The sequence below is a fragment of the Choloepus didactylus genome, chromosome 13, assembly GCF_015220235.1.
Source record: "Choloepus didactylus isolate mChoDid1 chromosome 13, mChoDid1.pri, whole genome shotgun sequence".
In the NCBI taxonomy this organism is placed as follows: Eukaryota; Metazoa; Chordata; class Mammalia; order Pilosa; family Megalonychidae; genus Choloepus; species Choloepus didactylus.
In genome coordinates this window covers 92,097,586-92,117,004 of record NC_051319.1, presented here as the reverse complement: position 1 = coordinate 92,117,004, position 19,419 = coordinate 92,097,586, and the positions used below count along the sequence as shown (strand labels likewise).

Genomic DNA, 19,419 nt, shown 5'->3' with positions numbered 1-19,419 from the left:
ATATAAAAAGGTTTAGTGTCATTTCTTGGCAAATTTTTTTGTCCTCACATATGTAATATACTAGGCTACAACACAAAATTTATTTTTTACTTTGCATGACAGTCAAAATGTTCAAAAATCACTGGTTTGTTAGAAAAAGCACAGGCTTTGACATCAGAGAGGCTTGTATCTGAATGTTCTTACTACTGCTATTATTACCTAATGACTTCCTGTGGAAAGATCCCAGTCAATTCTTTCTATAAGATTGCTTGGGGGACCAAAGAAAAATTCCTTTTCTCAAATATTAACCCCCCTCAACAGTGGCTATTGGAATCTTCTTATTGGTAAGAAAACTACCATTTAAGTCATGGCTTGAGATGAATACACAAACGCTTTATTCATTCAACTAATATCTATCAAAGCTTAAACTTGCAGGAACAGAAATCATATCTATTTACCTAGCACTCAGCTCAGACCCTTTAAATGGTAGGCCTCAATTAAGATTTGGAATGTAACAATGGCTGAATGAATAAGAATCCAAATGAACCAATGAATGATTATCTATGGCAAGCCCCGGAGACACAGAAATGAATAAGGCATAATCTGAGTGCTCAAGAAAGTCAGTGTTTCAGTCTGCTAGGCTGCCAAGAGGCTCTTACGATGGGAATTTATTAACTTGTAAGCTTAAAGTTCTGAGGCCATAAAAATGTCCAAATCAAGGCCTCATGAGGTAATGCTTTCTCCCCAAAGACAGGTTGCCAGCGATTCTGGACTCCTCTGTCACATGGCAAGGCACATGGCAGTGTCTGCTGACCTCTCTTTTCGCTTCTGGATTTTGTTGCTTTCAGCTTCTGGCTTCCATGGCTTTCTCTCTCAGCTTCTGTGGCTTTTTATGGTTCCATGTTTTTCTGTCTTTGTGTGTATTTCAGTCTCTTATAAAGGATTCTATTAAGAGGATTAAGATCTACCCTGAGTGAAAGTTTAGAGCCTACCAACCAAAAGATCCTACTTTCAATGGGTCCACAGCCATAGGAACAGAATAGCTTTAAGAACATACTTTTCTGGGGTTCATACAGCTTCAACCATCACAGTCAGTATGTTCACTTATTACTTAGTTCATGCATTCAACAAATGTGTATTTAGTATGTACTATTTGCCAAGTACATTGATAGTCACTGCAACAGACCAAATATACTTAATTTGCTCCCTAAAGGTGATAGGATATTACATAATAATCAGACTAACTATAGAATTAAAATTGTTCTAAGTACTATTGAAGACTAATATGGGGTATCATGAAATCATATGACAGAAAAGGCCCCATGTTGATATGGAAAGAAGTGAGGGAAGACTCAGAAATGTGCCTCCATGGGAAAATTATACTCAACCTGAATCTTCAGGGTTAACAGCTAGAAGCTATATTGTTATAAAGTGAACAAAGAGAGAACCAAGGTAGTTTGAGAGAGTGAGCAAGGAGCAAGGAGACTAGTAGGGGATACAGTGAGAGAGGTCGGAAGAAAAAACCTCGCAGGGCCTAAAACTTTCCTAAGGGTTTTGAACAACGAGAAACTGGGAAATGACATGATCATCTCTGCATTTTATAAAGAGCCCTTGATTGTTCTATGGAAAACAGTTTTGAGGGAGAAATAACAGATGTTGCGAGACTGTTTGAAGGAGATTGCAGAAATCCAGAAGGGAAATGATGGTCTTTGTCTTAAACATGACAAGGAAAGGTAATGAGAAGCATACAGAATTGAGGATAGACATAAGAAGAGAGCTTAGTAACAAATTCAGTGTGGACAGTGGTGCATGGTGATGATACAGAAAGGCACAATGATTATGCTTAGGTTTGGGCTTGGACAACCAATTAGAAGGAAGGGGAATGGTGGAGAGACTGAAAGAGGAAATTATTTGTGGTGATGATCAAAATATGGGATATATTAAATTTAAGGTACCTAAATGGTGTCCAAATGCAGATACTAAGAAGACAGTTAAAATAAATTATTTTTTTAAAAGGCAACTGAATATCTGGATCTGAAGATCAGAAGAGTGATCTGGGAAAGATATACATATTTAGAAGTCATGCATGTATTGATGGAATTTAAAAAATATGCGTGAATAAGCTTACCTAAGGAAAATGAAAAGTGAGGTGCAAATAGGACCCAGGACTAAGACTTAAGAAACTCCAACATTCTCTCTAACTAGGGCAGGAGGAGCCAGTAAAGGGTTGGAGAAGGTAAAAGGATGAAGAAGGTATGAGGAAATGTAGGGAACTGTGCAGTCATGAAACCCAAGGAAAGAGATGATATCAGTGTGATCAAGTGTGAAGAATTAGAGGCCTTGTGCACTGAGAAAATGTCCATGGAATTTGTCAATTTGGATTGGTGGCCTAAACAAGAACAATTTCAGTGGTGATAGTGAAGGAGGAAGAATGGTGAAGGTTGAAAAGTAAATGGCAGATAGGAGAAACAGTTGTATGTACAAATAGTCAGAACAGTGTATAATGTGTCATATTCCAGCATGTTCAAAGTGTTATGGAAGCCCAGAGGAGCTTAAGGAGTTTTCCAAAAGGAAACAGCATTTGAACTGAGTTTTAACAACTTGGGAAGATTTCAATGATGTAGAGTACAAAGAGGAACATTCTGGTTAGATGAAACAGCATGTATAAAAACTGAAAAATAAAAAACAATAACAATAATAGTGATATCTTTACTATAAAGTATATTTACTATATGTTTGCCATGTACCAGAAAATGTTCTCAAGACTTTACAGGTATTAGTTTACCCAAATTGCAAAGTCGACCTCTTCCTTCCACCTCCACCACCCTCACATCATCTCTTGTCTGGACTATTACAATAATGTAGCAGCTGGTTTTCTTGCTTCTGTACTTGTCTTCTAGTTTATTCTCACAAAGCAACTATAGTGACTTTTTCAGAATGAATGTAAGAGCATGTTATTCTTCTGCCATAAATCTCCAAAGACTTTCTCTTTTTGGTTAAAAAAAAAAAAAAGTCCTTAAAATGTCCTACAAGGCACCTCATGATCTGTGCCCTCATTGCCACCCCACCGCATCCCACCCTGAACGCATCTTCTTTCTATCACTAGGCTATAGCTGGACTGACATCCTGGATTTTTCTCACACGTGCTTCTGCCTCAAAGCCTTTGTACTTGCTCTCTGCCTGGAATGCACTTTCTTGAATATTTACATGGCTCAATTCCACACTTCCTTCATGTCTCTGTTCAAATAGCATCTAATCAGCAAGTCTTTCCCTGACCATCCTATAATAAATATCCCCCCCAAACACCAGCACCCTTATCCTCTCTATTCTTTGTCTCCATAATATGTACCACAATCTTGACTACTTTACAATTAATTGATTATTTGTTTATTGCATCTCTTCTCCAGCTAGAGTGGAAGGGAAGCTCTGAGGAGGTGGGAACTTTGTCATCTTACTGGTATATCCCCAGAGATGAGAACAGCGACTGATGCACTTTAAGACCTTTGAAGGTCTGAGATTTTACTGTGCTTGAAAGTTAACAAATTAGTCTGCCGCTATTTAATGGATCCTAGCAGAAGACACAGATTCCTAGGTCAGGGATGAGGGACTTAATTATTCTGGCAAGAGCCAGAGTGTCAACATTTGTGCTAGTTCCCCAGCCCCAATTCCCACAGGGTGACAGGAGGCGGGTCGAGTGACACCTGCAGAGAAAGTGCAGTTTATTACTAGAGAAGAATGCCAAGCTAATCCCAAATCTTTTATAAAGGGCAGTAAATCCACCTGAGATTTGCTCTGAAAAGGGGTACTGTCTTTATTATACTGGATAGTGAACAAACCTGGCCTTTGCTCCACAGGGAGGCACCACCTCCATCTTCCAAGGCCATTCATTATGCAGTAAGATTGAAAAGATTTTCTGACACAAGGGTTGTCAGTGCCTCTACTCTCCAAACATGCAGAAAGATGAGAGAAAAAGGAGACACTGTGTATGTATTTCTTAATGAACTATTAATACTTTGAGTTAGGTTCTATTATTATTTCTATTTGCAGATGAATAAACAGAGGCACAGCAAAAGTTAATTAACTTTCCAACAATATAAGCCAGTAAGTGTTGCAAGGATGCAACACTTCAGTGTACGCACTCTCAGGAACTGAGTCCTCCCTATCTCTAACCTGTCCCTCTATCAGCTACTTTAGGCTCTGTGAATGAGTGACAGCAAAAGAGAGGAAGAGGAATAAGAAAGGGAAGAAGTAAAGAGAAGGAAGAAATAATGGAGGGTATTTTTTAGACATCCACATCTGCTTATATATCCAGAACTGCAGAGTAGGAGGGACCCTGGAGATCATCTAGTTTACACCCTCACTTTATAGATGAGAAAACTGGGGCTCAAGAAGGGAAGGGCCACAGAGGGAGTTAGTTGACAGATTTAGTTAGATAGTTTTAGTTGAACTATTTTACTAACTAACCACCAGAACTGTTTTCCTGACAGAATCTTGGCTTTAGGTATTTTAGACCCACCACCTCTTTCACTCTTATTACACGAGTGACGTTGAACCTGGGGCCAGGCTATGATACGGAGTCAATCAATAACCAAGGAGGTCACTGAAAGAGCAGCAGGTGGAGCCTGTGTTGACATCCCACGTATATGAACCTTCCAGTCCCAGTGTTCTGGAGAGAAGCGGTAAGCTTGGGCAGTTTTCAACTGAGCTCTGGACACAGAAATTCAGCCATGAAGGTTACAAGCATCTTTCTGCTCAGTGCCTTGGCCCTGTTCATTTTTTCTGGTAGGTGTCTGTGAACATTTTTTCTGATTTGAGTGAAAACTTTTGAACTGATTCTTTGCTGAGCACATTACCCTCCAGACTTTGAATTAGCCTTGGACAGATCTTTTGGTCCCAATGAGATGAAATATATTCAATGGATGAGAATTACAGAAAGAGGGATTTTAACATAAACATGAGGAAAAAAATTCTACAAAATTTCTGGAGAACACTCCAGAGATGGAGTGGTTTTCCTCTAAGGACTGGAGGCTGACACTTGGTCAGGGACACGATAGAGAAAAGGTGGAATTATTTCAATCTTAAGTACTCCCCAACTCCATGAATGTTTAGAGCCAATTTACAAATTTTTAATTCCCATGGGATAGCATTAAAATAAATAACAATGGCTTCTCTTTTTCTATATAGAAGGCAGAGTTTGACTGATTAAAAAATTTATATTTTGACCTGCAGTATGTTTCCAGAGAAAACATTCTGCCTCACTAGCTTGTGTGCATGTATTCCCAAACTAAGTCTCAACAACATGGACAGATTATTCTGAACCCATGGGATTGAAATGAGCTTCCAGTTTGTCATTGGAAATAAGAAGGGGTAGGGAATGGAAGAGGGCTGCAGAGAAGTCAGTCTTCAATGAAAGCAAAAAAATTGCTTAAGAATGATCTGGCTTTTCCTATCTTAAGACTTAACTAACATGTCTGATTTATGTTTTCTAGGTAATGCTAGAGCTGAATTCCAAGGAAGAGAGGTAAAAAGAAATTTGTAGATTCTCATTTTTCAAGCTGGATCTGTTTATTCCAACAAAATTGCTATCTAGCTAGCAGTTTTCAGTATAGCCTGAATGCAAGGCGATGAGTGTAAATACTAGAGGGGCTTAACTTGTAAAATCCATGTCTAAGATCAAATTCATTGATACACAGGCAAGTTCAATGTAGTCATGTAATGCTTGCTGTAAAGGAGTTTTAAACAGATACTAGGACTTAGCCAATAGGAGAAGCATTTTAAGTGGAAGCCTTCTGAACTCTACTCATATTAACCCTTCCTCCTTACAGCTAGTTTGACCTTGTAGGTAATTATTAAGGGGTAACTCCAATTTGTAATTAGCAAAATAAAATAATAAATCAGATTCCTCTTCTAGAAAGATATTCTCAATTTAACTTTTCCATTTTTTCTTATATTTAAAAGATAATTTCAGTAAATTTAGAGACCAGAAGAAATGTCCCTCTTCCTTTTACATTTATATCTAGTGTGGAGGCAGATGATAAATTAAATTTCATAAATGAATAAATTATTACATTTGTGACAAGTATTATTAAGAAGTTCTGGTACCATTAGGAACCTCACCCAGTTAGAGATCAGGCTAGGTGTCCCCACATAAGTGCATCAGTCAGGGTTCTCCAGGGAAACAGAATCAAAAGGATATATGTAAAGTAAGAGATTTATTTAAAGGGATTGGCTCATGTAATTGTAGGGGCTGGCAAGTCCAAAATCTATAGAGCAAGCTGGCAGGCTAGAAACTCAGGAAAGTGTTGATGTTCTTACATTGAGTTCAAATTTGTAGAACAGGCTGGCAGGCCAGAAATTCTAACAGGATTTGATGTTGTAGTCTTGAGTCAGAATTTCTTCTTCTCTGGGAATCCTGTTTTTTCTCTTAAGTCCTTCAACTGATTGTATGAGGCCCACCTACATTTTTTAGAGTAAACTTTATTTAGAGTCAACTAACTGTAGATGTTAACCACATCTACAAAATAAATGCACTAATGAGTGATTAAATAACTGGGTACTATAGCCTAGCCAAGTTGACATATTTGACTAACAATCACAGAAAGCCAAATTTATTTTGAGTCATGAAGGATAAATAAGTGTTTGCAAAACATGAGTGGGGGTTACAAGTAGTAGAGTGAAGTGGTTAAGAGCTAAAACTCAGGAACTAGACTGACTGGGTTTGAATCCTGGATCCAGCAATTACTAGCAGAGTGACATTGGTGATTTTATCTCTTTGTCCCTCATTTATCTTCACCTGAAGAATGAGTATATTAATAGCAACATCATAGAATAAAAAATTAAATTAAAAAAATACATGGGACTGCACAACAACTGAACCCTAAGTTAAAACCTGAACTATAGTTAATAGTACTATTATTAAAATGTACTTTCATCAATTTTAACAACTGTACCATACCAATGCAAGGTGTTAATAATAGGCAGTATATGGGAATCCTGTATTTTTTGTATAATTGTTCTATAAACCCATAACTTCTCTAATTAAAAAAAAACTACTGAAAAAAATAATGACACAGGATAGTTGTGAGATTTAAATAGAATAATACATAAAAAGCACTCAGGACAGTGTCTGGACCATAGTAGTCATTCAACAATCTTATTGAAGTAGAGGAAACAGATTGTGCAACAATTCTTTTTTTTTTTTAATTTTATTTTGAAATAAATTCAAACTTACAGGAACAGTTGCAAAAACAATATAAACCCCATACGCAGAACTCCAGCATACCCCAACTCCCCTCCCCTGATACCCGGATCCACCAACTTTAACATCCTGTCACACCACCATTTCTTTCTTTCCTTCCCTCCCTCCCTCCCTATCATCCGTCATCTATTGCTCTGTCTCTGAACATATGAGAGCAGGCTGCACACATCTTTGAACAAACAATATAATTCACATATACATTTCCCATGTACAAGAACATTCTTTTATGTATTCCCATTAAGTGCAGCTAAGAAGTTCAAGAAATTCAATGTTGATACAAAGCTTACATTCTATACTTCCTTTTTTTTTTCTTATGTCCCGACTGTGTCCCTTTGAGCCTCCTCTCCTCCATCCTCAGATTCCATCAAGGATCATCCTTGGCATTTAATTGTCATTATCTATTTAGACTGTCTGTTTTTTTTTTTTTTATTTCACTTGTGGAAATACATAATACAGCCTAAACCTTCCCATTCCAACCCCTCCCTAGCATTCCATTAGTGGGATTAATCACATTCACAATGCTGCAATGCTATCACCTTCCCACCATCCATTACTAGAAATTTCCCTTCACCTCAAACAGAAGCCCTACACTCCTTCTTAACTCCCCATTTCCCTTCCCCTACTTCTCATAACCCATACTCCACTTTTCATCTCTATGGTCATATCCTCTGATACTTTCTTTGTGTTTACCATGGGGTTTAAATTTAACCTCTTAAGTCTATAACAATCTTGTTTTTCTTTGATACCAACTTAACTTCAATAGGACACATAAACTATGTTCCTATACTCCTCCATTCCCCCACCTTTATGTAGTTCTTGTCAAAAATTACATATTTTACATTGAGTCCAAAACCACTGATTTATCATTATACTTTATGTATTTTAGATCCTGTAGGAAGCAAATAGTGGAGTGACAAATCAAAAATACAGTAGTATTGGTATTTATATTTACCATGTGATCTTTACTGGAAATCTTTATTTCTTCATGTGGTTTCAGTCAATTGTTTAGTGTCTCTTCCTTTCAGCCTGCTCAATTCTCTTTAGTATTTCTTATAGGACTGATCTACTGGTGATGAAGTCCCTCAGCTTTTGATTATCCGGGAATGTTTTTATCTCCCCCTCATTTTTACCCTCCAGTTGTTTGTGAATTTTCTAAGTCTCTGATGGTTATTGACTTCTATTTGTATTCCATTGTGGTCAGAGAATGTGCTTTGAATAAATTCAAAAAAATTTTTTTTAATTTCTTGAGGCTTGTTTTATGTCCCAGCATATGATCTATTCTGGAGAAAGATCCGTGATCACTAGAGAAGAATGTGTGTCCTGGTGATTTGGGATGTAATGTTCCATATATGCCTGTTAAATTTCTCTATATCTCTCTCTTCTTTCTTTGTTTCTCTGTTGGTAGGGCTCCCTTCAGTATCTGAAGTAGGGCAGGTCTTTTATTAACAAAATCTCTCAGCATTTGTTTGTCTGTGAAAAATTTAAGCTCTTCCTCAAATTTGAAGGAGAGTTTTGCTGGATCAAGTATTCTTGGTTGGAAATTTTTCTCTCTCAGAATTCTAAATATGTCATGCCACTACCTTCTCGCCTCCATGGTGGCCGCTGAGTAGTCACTACCTAGTCTTATGTTGTTTCCTTCGTATGTGGTGAATTGCTTTTCTCTTGCTGCTTTCAGAACTTGCTCCTTCTCTTCAGTATTTGACAGTCTGATCAGAATATGTCTCAGAGTGGGTTTATCTGGATTTATTCTATTTGGAGTTTGCTGATCATTTATGCTTTGTGTATTTATATTGTGTAGAAGGTTTGGGAAGTTTTCCCCAACAATTTCTTTGAATACTCTTTCTAGACCTTTACCCTTCTCTTCCCCTTCTGGGACACAAATGAGTCTTAAATTTGGATGCTTTATTTTATCTATTGTACCCCTGAGATCCATTTTCATTTTTTCAATTTTTTTCCCCATTCTTTCTCTTGTCCTTTCATTTTCCATTCTGTGGTCCTCAAGGATGCTGAGTCATTGTTCAACTTCCTCTAATCTTGTATTATGAGTATCCAGAGTCTTTTTAATTTGGCTAACAGTTTCTTTTATTTCCATAAGATCTTCTATTTTTTTTATTTACTGTTGCCATTTCTTCTTTATGCTCTTCTAGGGTCTTCTTCATGTCCTTTATGTCCTGTGCCATGTTCTTCCTCATGTCCTTTATATCCTGTGCCATGCTCTCATTGTCTGATGTTAGTTCTTTGATTAGTTGCGCCAAGTACTGTGTCTCTTCTGATCTTTTGATTTGGATGTTTGGGTTTGGGTTCTCCATATCGTCTGGTTTTATCACATGCTTTAAGATTTTCTGTTGTTTTTGGCCTCTTGGCATTTGCTTTACTTGACAGGGTTCTTTCAGGATATAAAAGATACCAATCTCTAATTTGTCAGATCTACAGCTTGGTGGCATACACCTTCTCTAACTAACGAGCAGATGGCATCCGAGTCACCTATTCCCCTCAAGTCAGTTCTCCCCAACTTTGTCTTTGTGGTGTGTGGGGGTCTGATTCTTGTGGGGTCCAATTGGTGCACCAAGTTTGGGTGTGTTGTTGGTGCTGTCCACCCTAAATGTGGGGCATGTGTCTGAGTGGTTAGGGAGGCAGGGCAGTTTTAATAATCAAATCTCCCAGGTGTTCCTGGAGATTTAAAGCTGTTGCAAGAGTCCAAGCCTTCACCTCAGTCCCACCACAGATCGTCTCTTCTGCTGACCCACAAGTCCATGGCACTGGTGTAGGATCCCTGGGATTTCCGAGCAGGTCCCCCTTCTCAGCCATGCTCCTCCAGGACCCCTGCCGAGGGAAGGCTGTGCCACATCACAAGTGCACACCGGCCCTCCAGGGAAGCCCTGGGCTGCCAGGCCATGCAGGGGCGTTCCCAGCCTGCTGTAAAGATGGTTGAATGGGGCATGTTATTTCCCCTTCTTCACACAGCTCCACCTTCCCAGCTCCGGGACAATTAGCTGTGGGTGCCCTAAAGGCCACTGTCCAAGGCCAATATTGTGGCGTGTGCATGGTGCTGTGGGAAACACTCCCCATCACACTGGGTTTCTTGGCGCAGCTCTGGGCTGTGGGTCCGGCCCCAGGTGGGAGCATCCCCAGCCCGCAGGGGAGATGGTTGCAAGGGGTGTGGTTTCTTTCTCCTTTTGGATCCCCTCTGCCCCCCTGGCCCTGAGGCAATCAGCAGCAGGTGTGGGTAGGGCTATCCTCCACACCAGACACCGAGGTGCTGGGAGAGCCCATTCCTGCTGTACTTCACTGCACAGTTCTCACCATTGTATCTGCAATAGGTCCCAGGTTTTTTTTTTTTTTTAAAGAACTAGTCCATGTCCAAATGCCAACCCACAGTTTCCCCACACCACAGCGTGGCTGCCGGACTTTCAACCGGCTCACTCACTCATTTCAGAATGCAGACTCCCAGTTTCACCAAATGCACGGTCCCTGTGGATTTAGCAGACCTTGTCCGGTTGGTGCATCGCTGGAACTGGTGTTCTGGGTCACTTTCTGGCTTTTATCTAGTATTTTTCATGGAGGTGCTTTTTTGCCCTGTCTTACCTACCCACCATCTTGGGTTCTCCATGTGCAATGATTCTTAAGGTGTAGGGTGCATAGTGTCTTTAAGTGACTAAGAGAAAGCCAGTGTGACTGGACAACAGTGTGCTGCACAGAAGAACATGCCCCAAGGTGAGGCTGATCAGAGAGGAGCTAGCACTGCAGAAATTGTAAACTTTAACATCATCTCACTCATTTCATTTAAACCTGACAGCACCACTAGGAGATAGGTGGGAAAAATTAAAATATGGGTCCCATTTTTCAGATGAAGAGCCTAAGGTTGAGAAAAACCAAGTTACCTGCCACAGTCTTATAACTCATAAATAGCAGAGGCATTACTTACAACCAGGCCTTCTGACTCTGAATCTTGGGATCAGTTCCCCCAGATGTAGTCTCATTCTCCCAATGACTGTCGTGCCCTTATCTTTAAGCTGACCAACTACAGAGTGAATAGAACCGTTTTAGAGATTATGCTATGAACTGAAGGAATGGGAAATAATTCTGTTTAATACCATTTTTAGGCTCAATGTACTAAAAAAGTTACTGGATGCCCCAGGATTTATATGCCTGTCTGTGGGACTGATGGAAATACTTATGCCAATGAATGCATTCTATGTTTGGAAAACGAGTGAGTATAAACTTGGACTTCTTTGAAAACATGTATTTTAAATAGTCTTCAAACTTCCATATATCTTATCACTCTATTGTCCCAACATATACCAATAATATGAATATTGCCATGAGAGGAACCAAAAGTTTACTTTTTTCCAAGACTCATTTTCTTTCTCTGTTTCTCTCATTTTCATGTATCAGTATGATTATATATAGATGTTCATGTGTGTCTAACAGCATAGAAAATAATATTTATTGCATCAAACATTGTACTAAGCACTTAATATTCACAAGTCTATGAGGTAAATAACACTAACTCCATTATACACATGAGGAAACTGAAACTCAGTTTAAACAAATTGCTCAAAATAACCCACCAATAAGTGGCATTCTGGGGCCAAATCCTTGTTCTTCCCACTATGCTGTAAAGTCTAAGTATGGATGGGATACAGAAGGGAATCTTACATCTTCTGTCCGTCAATTGGCTCATACCCAATGCTAACACGGTGTGGTCAATGTTATGACAGAAGTTTGAGCAGAGTTCTGAGAGCACAAAATGTAAAATCATTAATTATGCCTGCTACAATTTGGAAAAAGTTTGGAGTCTTTCTCTAAGCAGTAAAAAAGGAGAGAGAGGGATTCCAACAAGGAGACTACAAAAGAGAGGAAAGAGTTAATAACCTGTTGCCAATATAAAAATAAAGAAAAACGTGTTACTGAAAGGATGAGGGACTAGAAGAGGGAAAGCGTTTGAATGACTAAATTAATAAAAAATTGCTTGCATGACAAAAATTCATGATTGAACAACAAAACAGTAGATAGTCTGAGTTTTAAAAAAAAGCTCCCACATGCTAAATACCTTGGATTTAAAAAAAAAATATTCTTAGAGATAGTAAAGTTTGGGGTTTTTAAAGTTCTCAAATATGCAAATATGAATCATATAGCTTGGATGAGCAAAAATGTATTTTTGCAATACTTTTATTTGTGGAGAGGCAGCCTCAGTGAACCTTCGTTTTCAGAAATGACCTTGGTCAGGTGATGTGAATCAGACTCAGGGCATTCAAGAAGTAGATTTGCACAGATTTTCTATCTTACTCAGCATCTGAACACTTAATATGTGCCCAGCATGGTGCTGGTCTCCCCTACTTTCCTCGTGCTTATAACTAAGAGAAAAATAGGTCCTGAGCACAAATAAGATAGCTTCTTGTAGCTTGTGGCAAATGCCATAAAGGAGGTGTAAGCAAAGTGCTACTGGAGTAACGCAGAGATACAGATTTCTTCTTATTTAAAGGGGTCAAGAAAGGTTTCATGAAAAGGATGCCATTTAAAAGATATCTGAATTTTGGCAGCATTATGAAAGCTAGAAGAGATCCCACAAATGACTCAGAAACCTCTTAGTTATTCTGGAACTGATTTGGTATTAAAGACTTTGATTTAGGCTTAAATGACAATGTAAATTTAAATTATACAAGTGCATAAATTCCCTTCTCTATTACAAAAACTCTCTTTCTGAGTTGCTTTAAGCCATTTCAGAAAATTCTCAAATTTAGCCAGGATGGGGGACCTAGGGCCACCATTGTGAGAGGTCTAATATTCTGAAGTCCTGAAGTTTTAGACCCAAAACATTATGGATGTGCTTTGATGCATTTTTTTTTCCATTATAAAGACTTGAAAAAGGATCTTGAAACCACTTGCTCATTTTCTCATGACCTATGATATTGACTTTAAGGTCAGATATATTTCCATCCAAGGAGAGTGCAATCAAACAGCCTTAGGATTTGGGGAATTTCCAAGTGCCATGATCAAAAGGCATACTTTTTAGAGTGGAATATTAGGAAAATATGGGCATAGGGCTGGAAAACCCTATTACCTCAGCCTTTTAAACCTACTAGTCTCTACTTGTTTATATTCTTCCCAAAATATTTACATGTAGGAGGGACATTTGAATGCTGTCAAATGTAACCTCTCTTCTTATTTCTCAGATAAGCCTACAGAAAAGATATGGCTTTCTCAAATGTACCCTATTTCCTAATGTACTCTAGTCCTTTTCTCCCTACTGCCCCTTAAAAGCCCAGAACAAATCCACTGGATAATATATTAGTTTCCTATGGCTGCAGTAACAAAGTACTACAAACTTGGCAGCTTAAAACAACAGAAATGTATTCTCTCACAGTTCTGGAGACCAGAAGTCCAAAATCAGGGTGTTGGCAGGTTTGGTTCCTTCTGAAGGATCTAAGGGGAGGGAGAATTTGTTCCATGCCTTTCTCCTAGCTTCTGATGTTTGCCCGCAATTCTTGGTGTTCCTTAACTTGGAGCTGCATGACTGCAATATCTGTCTCCAACTACACGCAGCTTTCCCCTCTATGTCTCTGTGTTTCAAATTTGCCCCTCCTTTCTCTTATAAAGGCACCAGTTACTGGATTTAGAGCCCACCCTAAATAACGGATGATCTCATCGCGAGATCCTTAGCTTTATTACATCTGCAAAGACCTTATTTCCAAATAAGATCACGTTCACAGGTACTGATGGTTGGGACTTACACATATACTTGGGGGGAACAAAACTATCACTAATTACTATGTAGATATAGTAATTAGAGCCAGGCTCTGACCCTGGTTGTTGGGTTGGGTGGCTGCATCAAACAAGGGCTTGCACATGATAGTCTTCTTGGTCATCGTATGCTTGGTACATATACACTAAGGCCTCCTTCTATTTCTTCTAGTTCTCCTTGGAGAATCTGTCATTAAAGATCCCTTTCTATAGACTAGGGCTATCCAACAGAACTTTCTGCAGTGATAAAAATGCTTTATATCTGTGCTATCCAATTTGCATGCTTAATTTAGAAGTTTGTAGTTGTGTATGTTAACTGATTCAGAAATAAGTATTATGAGTGGTTAATGATTATGGGACAAGAAAGCATTGAAAACTTTTTAAATGAAGAGCCAGCAAGATCCAGATGAATAGTGTATAAAAATATACAGAAGCAGAGACAGGGAGTAGATTAGTGGTTGACAGAGGAAGGGGGTAAGAGGGAATTGGGAGTGACTGCTAAAGGGGCAATGGAAATGTTCTGGAATTAGATAGTCATGATGGTTGCACCACATTGTGAATATACTAAAAGCCACTGAATTGTACACTTTAAAAAGGTTAAAATGATGAATTTATGTTATATATATTTTATCTCAGTAAAAAAATATGGAAGTCTGAGTGACATTTATGGAAGTACAAAGTAAGAGAGAAATGGAAGAATTTTTATAAGCCAATACATTCAAAGGAAAAAATTATTAGAAAAATGAAAGCTCTGGAAACAAAGTCTTATGAGGAACAATTACAGAATCTAGAAATATTTAGCTTAAAGAAGAGAAAACTAGCTTGGGAAGAATTGCATGGGGGAAACAGGTTTTTTGTTTTGTTTTGTTTTTGTGTGTGTGTTTGTTTTGTTTTGCTTTGTTTTGAAGGGGTAGACACTTAGAGCTCCCAGGTACCATATGGGATAAAGATATGAACCCCCAGAAGCAGTGTTCTAAGGCCAAGTAATTAATCAATTAAAGGTTCCTACAACAGCCTAGGCACTAATGAAGTTGGGAACCTGGCAGCTACGGTAGTGACATCAGGGGCAAAAGAAGCAGCCATGGTTTAGACATCAATTTCAGAGGTTCACTGAGTCACCCCTTCAGATACGTAAACTCCATAAGGGCAGACATGCTTCCTCTCTGTGTGTCCCAGTATGCCTAAGAGTACTCAATAAGTATTCGATGAATTAATGAATAAACGAATGAAAGACAGAAATGAGAACAAATCACAAATATTTCTATTGTAAATAAAGCTGATTTTTTTCATTATTTTATTCCTATTGTCTACTTTTGGTCAGTAAAGTTTAAGATGATTTTTTTTTCTATCTCTCCTACAGGAAGCGCCAGATTCCTGTCCGCGTTCTAAACTCTGGGCCCTGCTGAGAACCAAGATTCTGAAATCCCATAAGGTCACCACAATGTCTGGATGGCCTGACTATTGAATAAATGCATCTGAATACTTCCTGTTATTCCCATGGGCTTTTTCCTCTAAGGCATGTTTGATTATACTGGAGGCAAGGAACTTGGGCAAGACTCAGAAGGGAACAAATTTTACAAAATACAGCATTCCTGTAGTTTCAGATGGGTTTTCCCCCATGATGCCCTTTCCTTCCCCACCTTTCCCACACACTTAGGTGTCTCTCTTACTAAATGTGATTGTCATACTTTACAGATATTAAATGGCAGGACAGAGTTGACTGTGAATACATTTAAACCAAAAAACGACTAGACTACAAATATAAGAAACGGTTGGAAAACTCTCAGTCCAGAAACAGTACCTATCACCTATCACTGACTGAAATAGTTCCTTTAGGTTTCCTTGAGATTTAACTGTGCATCTATTGTGCCTGATATGATTCTAGTACATAACATAAAGATTTCTAAGAGCTGCCTGTCTGGTGGAAGAAAGTTTAGTCCTTAAGATTTTCTGTAGATCTCAGAATGTAGATTTTAGTTCAGACATTATCTTCTCAAACAGGCTCTAAATCATTGAGTAAACAAAAAAAAAAAACCTACAGTTTCTCAGTAACGCTCTGAATTTGACTTTATTTCTTCTCCAGAAAGAATCAATTTCCCCTTAGCTACTGAGGTGAACAGTATTAATGCTTGGCTGTCATGTCATCCTGGTAACCTGAGGTTTGGATGGAGGGCTTCATCTAGGAACTACTTTGGAGAAATGCTTCATAGGGCCCGATGAGTTTGTGCTGAGCTAATCAGAGTCAAAAAGGGCCTGGTTCTGAATCAACTTTGGCAAAGGATTCTTCTACAATCAAACTATCCCCAAGAGATGGTCTGGCAAGGAAAGAGCTATAAACCAGATAAACTGATCATGGGGACTTTGTATAGTTCACTTTGCTTTATTTATCCAATACCCTGCAAAGTTATCCAGCCTTGTCTTGTGAGTAAATTTAGAAAAATAATCTGCCTAATATCACCAGCAAATAAGGTGGCAGAGTGATGCTTTAACCCTGGGTTGACTCCAAGTCTAATGCTTCTTCTACTAAACCACAGTCATTTCACATGGATTTCCCTTTGCTATTTCTTCCCTAGGAACTTCAGGTAACATCCTCAAATTAAAAAGGCATATGTGTTTATAATCAGGGACAGCAAATAAGATAGATATAAGAAAGTAACCCGAAAGAAAAAGTACTCACAGCCACTACAAAAGGGAAGGAAAAGCAGATTGAATCTCTGAGCTCATGAACAACTACCTGGAATGGAGAGGTGAATAAGGGCCTAAAAGAGACAGAGATCATCAGGTTCCCTAATATACAGCAGAGAATAGATCACTCATTAAGCCAGAAATAACAATCAAAATCTATTCCACCCTTGTAAAACACAGTTACCTGACTCTCTAAGTTTTAGGTTAATTTCTGATGGTGTTCAGAATATGTCTTGAGGTGTAAATCTGACCACTAGAGGATGCTGTGGTCTGCCAAGTAACTCAACCAAACAGAAATCAAACAGCTCACCATATGTCATTCTGACAGAAGTGATGGATGCAAGATGGCTTCCAGAATCTGTTGTGTGAGGCTAGAGGACACCTGAAGGACACCCCTCATATTAAGGAACATTGCTGCTGTCAATAAATTTTGAATCATTGAATACTGAAAAGCATTTTGAATAATTGGGCCATTTTACAGGTCCAGATAGGAAGAAGGCACTTGGAGGTTGTAGGCAAAGGAAAGACATAAACCTAGACTGTCTGCCTTTAATGATTCTGCTTTCTCTGAGTCCTGGGACAAAATGTGGATTAATACGTTCATTTCTTGTGGTTACGTTTATTTTTTAGAAGAGATATTTACAAACTGGAATGCATTTAGAGGAGGGAAACCACCAAAACTGATAAAAATTTGAAACTTTGTCCTACAATAAGTGGTTGAAAGCAGGAGAGAAATTTGGGCTGAAAAATGGCAAACCATGGAACATGGTGGGTATCTTCAATCAACGAAAAGGAAGAGAATGTTAACCCCAGGAAAGGAGAAACTTTGTTCTTTTTCACTGATGTGTTCCAGATTCCTAACCCAAGGTACTCAATTAATATTCTTTTTCTGTCATTAACGGGAGGAATGAACAAGTTCTCTGTGGCCCCAAAGGTTACATTTTAGACTGAGTAGGAATTAAAGGAAGACTGATTTTTGTCTCAGTAGGAAATATATACTATAATGGTTAGGATTAGGAGCTCTCGATTTAGAGTGCCTGGGTTTGAATCTGGCTCGGACACTATCTAGCTCTGTGTCCTTGGAGAAGTCACAAAAGTTCTCAAAGCCTCAGATTCCTCATCTCTTAAAATGCGGTTAATAATAATTCCCTCGTAGGGCAACTAGAACAGTGTTGCCACATAGTAAGTGATCAAAAAGTGTTAGCTATTTTCTTTTTTTAATTTTTGTTTTCTAACCCTTTGAGGTCTCTAAAAATGCAATTCATTGTCTCCTGATACATGAACATTTCTGTGACAGACCTTGACTTCCTCAGGAAAAAATCATTGCATTATTGAACTGTCAGGGATTTTGTGGAAGAGATTCCTCAACTGGGTAAGTTTGGACTAATATCTCTATGCTTTGCACTTCAAAAAATTCCAGAATTACAAATCACACCTTCAAATTATGAACTCAAGAGTAATGGCTGAGAAATATTTGGGGAGATTGAGAGGAGTTTGTGGCCCTGGGAAAGAATAAGTGAGTAAATGTAACTGGCAACTGACCTCAGCAGTTAATTGCCCTCATGGAGCTTGGCATTACTTCTGTCCTGGTTTAACATAACTGACCAGGGGCTCCGTGGGTAAAGATAAGGACTATGCCCTCATCAAATGTAGGACCACAGAAATGCAGGTAAACTCTAGCAGGCCCTAGTCACAGGGCCAGTCGATTTCTGCAGTTTCCTTTATTGGTTTCAGAATTTTTGAAATCTAAAGGGAACAGTATATCAAAAATATTTTTGTCCCATCATAAGGAATCAACTACACATTTAACATTTGAAATTAAACATTGAAAAAAAATTATACTGGGTCTCTTAAGAAATAGGTGTGTGAGAAATATTGAACCTTTATCTCAGTTTCTGATCCATTGTATACCCTAGAAACCCTAGCTTATTCAAACTACATAGAAATAAATGTATTTGCATAATAAAAGAGGCAATTAAATTAAAAACTTGCAAAGTCCTTAATTTTCAAAGCTCTAACACTGACAACAATTTCTTCTTTTCTCTCATTGTTTAAATGATAGCTAAATTTTAGGTAAAAATATGAAATATGTAGATAATAAAATAGATGCTCCCCAAAATGGATAATATAGATATTTTGCTTTTAATCAAATCAAAAGCCACTGAAAAGCAAACAAACCACAATAAAAAAACAAACATAAAAGACTGGTTAGAGGTTAGGGAAAAAGCCAGGTTACTGGGTGGGGTACTGTTTGAAGTCAATTGTTTTTTAAATGGTAAAAGTAACTCACATGACTCATTGCACTTGAGGTCACAAATAAGAAATACAGAATAAAATAAATACTACTTTGGTTGGATTATTCCCTCTCGAAGGAAGAAAAAGGGAATATGGAATGCCAGGAAATGGAATTAGGAGTTGTCAGGGAATGAGTTATATTAGAAATAGAAACAAAAAATTAAACCCAAAGAAAAAGAAAGCAAACAAAAAATACAAAACTGTGGAAGTTACAGGGGGTGAAAACAGAATGAGTCATGTGTAGTGTTAAAAAATCCATAGAGACAAACACATGAATAAAGAAAGAACAAGAAACAGAAAGCAAGACAGTGAAAATCAATGTCTTATGAAGAATGTGGTTCTAGAAGGCCACATTCAAAAAAAGTAATATTTTTGACTACAGATGCTAAATAGCAGTAATTTTTTAAAAGACCTTTTATTCAATGAAAAGGTGTTTTTGTATAAAACCTATTTTTGAA

At 38.2% G+C, this 19,419-nt stretch overlaps 1 protein-coding gene across 1 annotated transcript; it reads left to right on the top strand.

The window, feature by feature from the left end:
* Positions 1-4,640: 4,640 nt before the first annotated feature.
* SPINK1 (serine peptidase inhibitor Kazal type 1) lies at positions 4,641-15,464 on the top strand. The gene is made up of 4 exons (XM_037802018.1): positions 4,641-4,761; positions 5,469-5,500; positions 11,341-11,447; positions 15,342-15,464. Exons 1-4 carry the CDS (start codon positions 4,707-4,709, stop codon positions 15,385-15,387), a joined length of 240 nt encoding a protein of 79 aa, XP_037657946.1. The 5' UTR covers positions 4,641-4,706; the 3' UTR covers positions 15,388-15,464.
* The last annotated feature ends 3,955 nt before the right edge of the window (positions 15,465-19,419 follow it).